This window comes from Erigeron canadensis, chromosome 7 (genome assembly GCF_010389155.1).
Source record: "Erigeron canadensis isolate Cc75 chromosome 7, C_canadensis_v1, whole genome shotgun sequence".
Lineage (NCBI taxonomy): Eukaryota > Viridiplantae > Streptophyta > Magnoliopsida > Asterales > Asteraceae > Erigeron > Erigeron canadensis.
Genome location: NC_057767.1, coordinates 3,592,998 through 3,604,445, shown reverse-complemented (window position 1 = coordinate 3,604,445; position 11,448 = coordinate 3,592,998). Strand labels below are relative to the sequence as shown.

The 11,448-nt window shown below is 33.6% G+C and overlaps 1 protein-coding gene across 1 annotated transcript; it reads right to left on the bottom strand.

Annotated features, from left to right (window-relative positions):
* Nucleotides 1–329: 329 nt before the first annotated feature.
* On the bottom strand, nucleotides 330–11,142 carry LOC122607600 (STE20/SPS1-related proline-alanine-rich protein kinase-like). Its single transcript, XM_043780614.1, has 22 exons — nucleotides 10,881–11,142; nucleotides 10,135–10,431; nucleotides 8,954–9,208; nucleotides 8,153–8,277; nucleotides 7,948–7,992; nucleotides 7,766–7,847; nucleotides 7,272–7,340; nucleotides 7,024–7,194; nucleotides 6,855–6,920; nucleotides 6,072–6,140; nucleotides 5,787–5,921; nucleotides 5,617–5,660; nucleotides 5,242–5,427; nucleotides 4,286–4,392; nucleotides 4,079–4,173; nucleotides 3,642–3,683; nucleotides 2,543–2,665; nucleotides 2,424–2,472; nucleotides 2,066–2,127; nucleotides 956–1,017; nucleotides 831–882; nucleotides 330–576 (listed from the first exon to the last, which is right to left on the bottom strand). Exons 2-22 carry the CDS (start codon nucleotides 10,291–10,293, stop codon nucleotides 571–573), a joined length of 2,004 nt encoding a protein of 667 aa, XP_043636549.1. The 5' UTR covers nucleotides 10,294–10,431; nucleotides 10,881–11,142; the 3' UTR covers nucleotides 330–570.
* Between the last annotated feature and the right edge of the window lie 306 nt (nucleotides 11,143–11,448).

Genomic DNA, 11,448 nt, shown 5'->3' with positions numbered 1-11,448 from the left:
GTATGAATTTAATCACATGATTTTCTTCTTCCTAAACGGGGTCTAAAGCGGCTTATTTGCCAAAAACTGTTAAATACTGATTTCTCCCCTATAGATGCTTAACGTTGCTTTCAAGTAATTCTCCTTTATATCAATCAGGAACCATGTAAACAAGTTTTATTTAAGAAAAAAAAAAAATTTGAATAATAACCCATAATAACATTTATCAGCTGAAAAGTCCTAGCCAACTTAATAATACTAATACAGGTCCTCAATCTTTCAGGCCAGTACAAATCATAAGTTTAAAATCACTTAGAAAGGGAAAGAACAGGGTTGGTTAGAGCTGGTGGTTGAGTCTATGAATAATTGGGTCACATCATATACAAAAGTTCCAAGCAGTATTGGCAATGAAGAAGGTAAGCACCAAAACACAATGAAAGAAAAATATATAAGCTATTCCCAAAAATCCAAGCAAATAATCACTAAATCTACGTGTATGTGCATGAACAATTTGAACCTCTTTATTTGGTAAGCAACTTTGGATGAAAAGAGTTTCCTTCTGATTTGGTTTGGTTGAAGGTCTGATAACACTCAAGCCTGCAAACAAATTCCAGTAAGTTACCACCACCACGTTGTAAATATATGCATTTTAGTAGAGATGAGAGATAATAGGTCAAATGGGTTCAAGAGACGGTTTGAGTTGACCAATAATACTTTATTTTTTATCCATTTGACCCATTAGAGACAAGCCGTGACCCATGTCGATCCATTCAGATGAACGAAGGTCAAAAACAACATCAATACAATTAAAGAATACAGATATACAAATTAGTCATGATAGAAAATATCACCTGGCCATTTCCAGCTCTGTGCTTTTGGAGCTCCTCCTGTTTAAATAAGAGCCTAAACGTAGAATACAGGAAATCATAATTAGATCTGCATAAGCAAGGACCTAGCAAAATTATTAGGTATCTACCTCCGTTGTAAATCGGTTATTTCATTAAGTATTTCCTTTTCTATATCGTCAGTTGCATCTAGCTGCAAATAAAGTAAAAGCATTAGCAAGTTTTTTTTCCTTGTTATGCTCGGAGGCATGTAATATTAAAATACACAGGCTTAGCATGTATCTAGAAAAACCTTGCAACTCGATTATCAGATATAAATGGGCCATATATTTAACATACTGGTCTAAAAAGCATAATTCCAGACAAAATCTTATAGAAGCAGCCTGTTGCTAACAAGCATAATATTTCTTTTTTTTATATTAAAAATAAGAAAACATTAGGATGGCATCATGAAAACATAATTTTCAATCGTTGTGGTATCTATGATTATTATTATCTAATAAATGCAGGATAAAGGTGTACTAGCTGGCTTAGATGTGTACAGCACTATGCATAAACATGCTTATGATTTCTTTGTCAATCAAGGTGGTTCATACCCACAACAGATCTTCAAGAAATATGATTAAACTTATATGAAAATCAAAAAAGGTAAAGGTCAAACTATTCAATTAATAATTTATGGCTGCGCCTGGAATCAAGGATCATAATACTTTTACTTTATCCCCGATTAACTTTTTAAGATGACATCAGAACAGAACCATTCTAAGTTTCCACCACATAGCTGAACTTGCAAGTGAAGCATTGTGTTCAGAAAGTTTTACTAGTGAATGAATTAAAGTAACTTTGACCCATTTTAGTTAGAAATGGGTCAATCCAGGTGATATTTCAATTATAACGGGCCAAATAAGCAAAATCAAGAAATTAGCAAAAAAGGGTCAAATGGGCCGAATGTTGCCCAAAAGTAAAAAACTTAACACATATAAACCCTACAAAAACCCATTATCACTTTGACCAAACCTGTTTTGACCAAGTTATTCAACCTGTCTTACCCACCCATTTTTTCATATCTAGAATGATAGTATAACCGCAATGAGTGGTTGTTACATGTATTAGAAGTAACACAAAGAATGGGGTAACAGGGAAAATTTTCCAAAAAAAGCAAGTATAAACTACATTTAGTCTTTTTCTCCAATCTGCGAATAAATAACAAGGTTGAATGAGACAATTACTCAATTAGATACCTTCGATTTTTCCTGTCTAGTAGTGTCGGCTGTTAAAGACCCCATGCCTAAGCTGCTGCTACCTGAAAATGGAAGTGCCCGAGTAGAAGTCATGACACAGAATATGATAGCTGTCAAACTGGGTCATTATTACGTGAGGTCAAAACAGAATTGGTCATTTGGGACAACCCCGTAAACACATTCTTTTTGATGAAACAACTAAGGAAATTTTAGAAATTTTTTTATATTTGCCTTGTTTAGCCCATTTAACCACAACTTTATTATCATTCAGCTCAAATCCATTCGAGTTAGAGCATACTTAAGTTCATGAGTCGACATTGCCACTTATGTGTAATAATAAAGATATAGATATCAAAACCTGCAGTGTCACCAATCGAGAGTTGCTTTGTGAGGCTCAGAGGGTCGTTCTGTAAGAAGCAATATGTAAGTATTCTTAAATGTATAGTGTTGCAACAAATATATGTTTATAGACAGTACCCTTTGAAGATTATTTGTTGGCTGAACAGAATGACCTGTAGGATGATGCGTGGGTTGATTGTGTGGCATACAAGCAGCATCACCTTGTGTCAGTTGAGTACCAAATGGATGCTCAATTATTACCTATTTACGGCAAAAAACAAATGAAAGATTTAGGACAAAATCAATGCAGCAGTTCAGCTCATTAACTGCATGGCTATCTTTCTGATTAGCAAAACGACATTCAATGAGAAGCAAAATTGGACCTATTGATAAAAAAACAAAAGAAAGATTTATGACTAGATCAATGCAGCATTTCAGCTCATTAGCTGCATGACTATCTTTATTAACTGCATAACTATCTTCCTGTAAAAGGGTTTTAAGTAGAGGTGGCAGATTGGACCTATTTTCTTATGTATGAACTGATTCAGCTTATGTTTTTGCTCTAATGGGTCAAACAGCCAACAGGTGACATTATAAAAACTACCTATAGAGAATATGGGCCAAATGGGTCAAGTAGGTCAAACAGTAGAAAGTTAGCCAGCGTGAACAGTTAAAGCACAAAACCTCCTAAATCATTTGATCAAATCAACAATTATAATTATAACTAATTCATTATTAATTATCTTTATTAGAATGATACAACTCAAAATCATGTTCGACACTTTAAAAAAGAAATTAGGACAAGAAAACTGGAACATCAAGACCCATCGGGTGCATCTATTGACCAAAACTCCTTAATACTCATTATCCAACCTACCCATTTTTCCACCTCAACCTTAACATAATGGTTCTATGCACATATAGTTACCAGAATATGTACTTAAGAACTATCGATGAAAGAAAATAATAGGATAAAAATGCACTGATGTTTTAACATGAATAAGTAGGGTATACACGAATGGCCGGAGCTAGAAAATTGTTATCAAAGGGGGTGAACTTAAACAATACACTCGTAAAAAGAAGGTCCTAGCTTAATAATACTAAAAAGTGGGAAAATAAAGAAAAAACGATGGGTACCCTTTAAAACATATTATTTTCATAAATAGGCATGAAATATTGTGAGGGGGAGCTGCCCCCCTTAACCCAGTGGTGGCTACACTACTATATACAAACATACCCGCATGCTCGGACTCTTTAGCAGTCGAGGAGATGAAGAACCCTACAAGGATATAACGGTTAATAGTTACAATCAGAATGCCGATGGTGACACCGGGAAAAAAAAGAAAAAAAAAATCTTCAAAGGTGGAAACTAGACACATTTACTCATGAATGGATCCCTTTGGGTATTTTTTTAATCTTTATATAGTCAAAAAGCTAAAACAAAAAAAATCAAAAAAAAAAATACAGCTAAAAAGAAGTCCTTACAAAGTGTACATTTAATGAATAGAACATCCTGCATTATTTGGGATTGAAATATTTTTAACTATTTGTACCTCTGTAACCATATTTGACGCACCAATTTGTAATCAAAATTCTAATTATCTGAAAAAAAAGGGAACTGTCTCAACCCACCTGACCCATACAAAACTACCCATTTTGCACCTATTGTATTACCTTATCGGCATCCGAATTCTCGGAGGTAACTTTAAAACGCCCTTTCTGTTGAATAACATGGCACTTTGCTTTCTCATCTTGTTCATCAGCAGTTACTATATCATGGTATTCTTAAATTAAAAAACTACGCCTTAACTTGGACAGAAGATAGGCTAGTTCATAAATATAAATTCACTTTTTGAGTGAAAAATCACAGTGTAGACTTACATGTTTTGGAAGATTTAACGGACTCAGATGTCACCACATCTGCTATCGTGACCGATTGAGATCCATTAGAGCTGGAGACTGCAGGAATCTGGCTTTGCAACTTGCCACTGAAATTTTCATAAATTTAAAAGAGAAGTCAATTGTATGCCGGTTTGGATCAATCATGTAATATAATTAATCAGCAAGCATTCTCTTTAAACATGTTCTGTGGGTTGGAGTCATGAATGATGGACACTGTATAATGTTGGCACAATTGAAGCTGGTCGCTTAAAGGTGGTCACTGTAGAAATTTCAAACATTTCCTTTTACTATGTGGCATGCAGAGTTGAGATGACTAACAAACTTATATGTGATAGAAAGATAAAGAGAAGAAGTGATACTTGCCTAAAACCCAACATGTATGATTATACTGCATTACGTATTTACAAACTTTGTTAACTTCATAAGCGATTTAAGATAATCGAATGCATAATGGTTTTATATGGCAGTACATGATGAAAAAGATTATACTTGATGGCAACAAAAGTGCAAGATGCATCATGGATCAAACGTTAAAACAACATGACGGAGATAATTTTTTCAAATCCAACTATGTAGAGAGGCAATCTCAATCAAATTAGTCGATTAAATATTTTTCATTATTTCCACACAACAAATTGTCTTGAAAGGAACAAATCATATGGGTTGAAAGTAGCCCAAAGTGTAGTTAATGCTAAAAACTTGCTAAATCATTCTATTCACCATTGAAATAGTGAAACTTTTGTAATCATATTTGACACGGTAATATTTTATAAGATATCTGAAAATTTGACACAAAATGCAGCAGAAACAACCCAACCAGACCCGTTTCAAGTTGCAGAAAGAAACAACCGAGTGCCAATTCCAAATGAAATGGAATATAACTCTAGACTTGAAGCAGATACTACTACAAATATCATATATGTGAGAGGCCATACTTATTGGCTGTAATGCATCCAGATGAATCCTCCCCAGGGTGAGAAACAGAAACAACACCATTCGAGGGTTTTTGACTAATATCCAAGTTTTGCTTTCCAGTAACATCATTATTGTCGCAATTTTCAACATGGAAAGAGGAATTGTGGAAACTCAGATGTCCATTGGTAGAACTCACGCAATTGCTTCTGAACATTTAAGTAACAATATGATGGTCACCCACAGGATAAAAATATGAATAAACAAATGGTAATAGATGTAAGCATTTCAAGAATATGCAAATCTTTATGATAAGACTTCACGAGAAGAACTACACTGATAGGATAATAGCATGGTATCGTAAGGAAACGGTGGTGATTAAATTGAAGATGACATACATAGAGGATGCTGCAGTGGAGTCAGAAATTGAAGAAAATCCTGCCTGCAATATGTTAAATCAATATTTTGAAAGTACTATAAAGAAATGAGTATGGATGCTTTGAAGTTAAGAGTGTATCTGATATTTAAAGCAAAAAGTATATCCTTAATTCATAGGCTATTGACATACTACATCTGTAGTTTCTGAAGACCCTCCAGTGTACGTCAATTGATGAGGAAGTTCGCTTTCACCTGAACCAGTCCCATTTTGAGAGCTCGAGATGCCTGAATGATCTTTGTTACATACAGGCTCCTCATCCTGGATCTGGTTACATGTACAAAATTGAATCAACGATGAATTCTATTGTTCAGGATAGTGATTTTAGTTTGTTATAATTAAAAGAGAAATAATTAAATATATAACTCAAGTGCTTCAAGTACCAGCGTGTAAGAAGATAAGTATCAAGTATCTTACCAAGTTAGCCTGAGCTTTCAGATCTTCAAGGTCAAAGTTCCAACTACTAATCCCTCGTTTATATTCATTCTAGAAACAAGAAAAGATAATTAGGTTCTAGAAAATAACAGATACATAAAAGAATCACATAGTCCAATCACCAGTTGAGTAAGAGAAAATGAGAGAACGGGACAACAAGAAGAAAATCAAAACTCATTAACTCAACTCAAAAAAGCCTCTTTCAGTGTGTAGGCATATAATAAATATTTTAGCAACTATCGTCCCATCAAAGAAGGCAATCAAGGTCAGGGAGTTTAGATGTATGCTTATAAAAAATTAGTATCTCAATGTGTGTCTTCTGTTTTCTAGGGTAATATAATGAAATAAACATGTATGTTTTTGAAAAAATTAGTATTTACGTCTGCTTGCCGAATTCCGACTATCAAAGACACTGATGGACAACTAATCAAAAGACGGATTTGTTTTGTGAAATAGGAGAATAAGTCTCTAATCTTAAATTGGGTTATAAGAAAGATTCGAAATCAACTTGATTTACCCTTAGATGATCAGTTTTGTTTCACCAGGTATGAAGCTAATTATTTGAGCCCTAACTAATCAGACAACCGGAAGCATAACGTATAATCTCTATACACCCAAAAGCAACTCTTGTGACTTCAGATCAAATTGAGTAGATTATATGTTACTAAACGCACAAAATCCAAACTCCCCTAAGAATCATACTCAATGCAGGCTTCCAGGGAAAAGAACAATAGCTACAGAGTTTATCTTAAATAATTATCGTACCTGTGACATTTCCTCCTTTTGTCCATCCGGTATTTTCTTTTGCACAAGCATATCTTCTTCCTTTTTCTATTATTCCAACACATCAATCTCAATGACATGTAACCTGAATTAAAAGCATATATCGATTTGATAAATTCATAATGATCTCAGGGATAAATAGAAGTAGAACCTTCAATGCCTGGAGACGGTCACCAAGTGCTGGCAGTCCTTCCAATAGCTTACGTGCTATAAACTCGTTCGATTTAGCTTGTTTGAAAAAAGGATGCTTCAGAAGCTTTTTTGCAGAAGGACGTTTTGAAGGATCTTTAACCAGGCAACTCGCAATCATCTGCTTAAAAGACTTTTGACAGAGAACGGGCAGCCATTATATGAGACAACATGGTCAAAGAGTGGTAAACAAAAAGTAAACTGTAATACCTTTGAAAACTTCTTGTCCCTCTCATAGTCAAGACCAGGAGGTGCATTTTGCAAAGTCATAAGCAAAACCTATCATGTTAGAAGTATTATTAACTTGCAATGACTTGGGTTTAGATAGAAATGGCAATTTCGACCATTTACTTATGAATAGCATAATAGAGCAATTCAGAAAAAGAACTACACCCGTGAATGGGTCAAATGGGTTGAGAGGGTACAACATGTCCAAAGTCAGCCAAAATGGATTTTAAATGCAGACCTCTTAAGCCACTTGTTCAAAAACTATATTTACTCTGATTAGACTATTAATGAAATAGTATATATATTTTATTAATATTTGACATACTAATTATCTGCAAAAAGATTCAAAATTTTTATAATATGTAGGGTCACCCCAACCAGCCAGATCTGCCATTTTGCCACCTCGGGTATAGCCTGGCTCGCCCGATTGAGTTATTTAATGGGTTAATGACACGGAGTAATGCAGGCAAAAGCACCTTCATTGGGGGATATTTTGAAAAAGGAGCATGCCCATGAGCAAGCTCCAGAGCTGTTATGCCAAATGACCAGATATCAGCCCTGCAGAAATTATCAGGCATACACATCAAATGTCTCCACTATTCTGCAGTTGTTGACAGACAAAATATATTTTAATCAATTTATAAAGAGAGGTACTAACTTGAAGTCATAGCCATGTAATTGTTCCATAACCTCAGGTGCCATCCTAGAAATATGTAAAACGAAAGTATGTATAAATTCAGATATTGCCATTGTGCACAACATATACATTTCGGTGATCACAATGATGCTAATACAATTATGACTAATGAAAGTCATTACGTACAGTAAATAGCATATAATAATAATAATAAAAAAGAAGGTACCAGCACGGTGTCCCAACAAATGTATTCCTCATACGCTGTCTATCACCAGAATCAAATAAGCAAGCAGAAACACCAAGATCTCCCAGCTTAATTGTACCACGCTCACAAATGAGGATGTTTCCAGCCTATTAAAACAGATAAAGTATCAAACATGATAACTTGAATTTAAACATATCTTCAAACAAGTTTGGTTGTTTTATCCTTAAAGAACTTGGATTACATCGTAATGTACCCAAGAGATAAATATTGCAACTCTTACCCTATCAATTTTCCACAAACAAGGAAAGATAACCCTATGGTAAAGCTAAACATTAACCTTAAATCAATGAGCATGGATGACAATAAATTTGTATTAAGTAAGCAGAGAGTACATGCCAGCTTTTTATAAAATGATGCTATTTAAGTATGGAAATTAGGTTTGTAAAGGGAGTGTAAATCTCTTCATGCAATTATACGCAACTTGTAAACATTAAGACTTCAACCACCTGATTGATAGATTGATTGTTACTATCAACTAAATACATTTCAGGTTTAAGGAAACAGTTGAATTTGTTCCGGAGAATGCTACTTGACTTATATACTAGGACTTGCCAAAAATCTACGCTGCATTCGGGAACATGCTGATCTTCATATGCTATTTTAAAGATTAGCAGTAAAAACTAACAAACTAACAAGCATTTGTATGTAGGCATGATAAAATGCAAAATCAGCTAATATCTCTAATTAAGGTAGGGAAACCAAATAACATGTATACTTGTACAAACCCTGAAATTTCTGATATGAATGTAAATTTAAACTCACCTTGACATCTCGATGAATGAGGCCATGATGGTGAAGATAATCAAGTGCCTTTAGTACCTCACGTAGAATAGTGGCAATAACAATTTCATCAAAACCATCAGGATGGGCAGACTTGAGTATATGGAGGCAAGAGCCACCAGGCATAAAAGGCATGACAACCCATAGGTTATGGTCATTGACAAAGGAGCAGTGAGATTTAAGGACATTTGGATGATCAACCAGTATCATTGTCTGAGCTTCACGCGATATATTGTTCTGACAAAAAATCAACAAATAAGTTTGAAACAAACATGATTTATCAATTAACATGAATGGGGAGCAAACAAAAGTTAGTCAAGCCAAACCAATTGCTGAAGTTCAAATCACTCAAATTACTAGACAACTTAAAAGGTATATCATTCAGCTTACTTCTTAGTTCTTACTTATAATTCCTTACTAACAAAACTTCTTAGTTTTTATGTATGAAATTTCCTATGTTATGTTATTTTATGTCAGCAAATCATAAGAGCCTACTGGTGTATGTGTTCAATCAGTTATCAGATTATGTTTTCAAAAAGTAGAAGTCCAGAAACACAACACCATGTCACAATTTTCACAAATTATATTCAATGGGAATATATGTCTTGAAATTACAATTAAAGAGCAAGCATACACGTTTAAAAACAACAACACATTCAAATCACCATCCCCTCTTTGTCTAGAACAAAAATAAAAACTATTCCTTGAAAACAAAAACAAATCATATTCTTTAAGACTCGTCCTCTTGAAATTCTCAGCAATCCATTTTTCATTGATCACAAAATTAATTTGGATACCTTCAATATGCAGATTTTTCAATTGTCATCGTAAAATAACTTTTACAACAGACCAAAATAAATCTATCAATTATAGATTTCTATGTAGTCATAAGCCTAATCTGAAGATCCACAAACTCATCATAATCGTCTTGTGGGCATTACTATCGAGTCCTCCAATACTTAACTTATGGCCACAAAATGCATATAAAACTAAACTAGATAACTATCAAGTCTAATTAGTAAACTTACACAATCCATATTCCTATCAACCTTAATCACATTTTAAACCTCACTTAAATTACTAAATATATAAATAAATCATCAAGTCAAAATAAAACCAATACAGATCATCAAACTAAGTAACAAGGGGGAAAATATCGTTACCAAATCACTGCTAGCGCGTTCAAAATCAAGAACTTTAATAGCAACAATCTCGTTGTTCGGAAGACACTTAGCTCGAAAAACCGAAGCACTAACGCCTTGCCCTACCTCCTCATACAACTCATAATGCTCTGCTCCAACTGGATACTTTTTCTTCTCCATTTTTTTAATCACAAAATTCAACAAACAATAATGATAATAATCACTTTTTTTTATAGACTATTGAACATCAAACACCACGCAGATGCAGATACAGCTTCCAGCCAATCGACGTCGATTCCGAATTCTATAAAAATATCTCTTGAGAGAAAAAACAAAACGCCGCATATTTATTATCATTAATACTAATTAAATAATACTCTAATAATAAGTATTCACTAAAATCAATACATACATATACATATACATATTATATAATTATATATATTATATATACATACATACAGTTTCTGTGAGCTGTTTCGTTCTATTACGCTTACGTCTCGCAGTTCTTATTCTACTTTAGTTTTTTTTTTTTTAGTTTAATTAATTAATACTGTAGATACATACATGTGTATATATATATATATATAATGACCTAGAAAAAAAGTAAAGTAGAATGAGAATTGAGAGACGTAATAGAATGGAAAAGCTAGCAGGAACTGTATGTGTATAAATATAGATAAAAATATATGTAAATAATAATAAAAAAAGGAAATAAAAAATGGAAAAAATGTAGGTAACGTAATAGAATGGGAAAGCTAGCTCACAGGAATTGACTTTTGATTCATTGTTGAAGAAGAAGAAGAAGAAGAAGGATAACTGAAAAATGAAGCGATATTCAGGATTTATAAATATATATAGATATATAGATGCGTATATATGTATGTATAGGTTGTATATATATAATGTGGAGTGAAATTGAGAATGGTGTTTGGAATGGTGGAGATTCCGGTGAGAGAAATTAGGAGGGGTTAATAAGAGATCGGCGGAGGAACAGGTAAGGATTGTTGCATGCTGATTTATGTTATTATTATTATTATTATTATTATTATGGTGTGTGTGTGTATATATATATAGGTGGATAATATATCGATGATTGATGATGTGCGAAGTCAAAAGAAAATTGGTGATTGGTGTATGTATCCTGATAGGAATGTGACATGTGGAGTTACATGATGACTATGACTCTGCTCACTTCTTTATTTTCGATTTGGAATTTTCAATTTTGGATGGATTGGATTTGCTTATTAGAGAAGAATGTGGAGCCCACCTCAAATTACATGATGACTATGACTCTGCTTACTTTTTTTTTTTTTTTTTTGGAAAGGGAGAAGA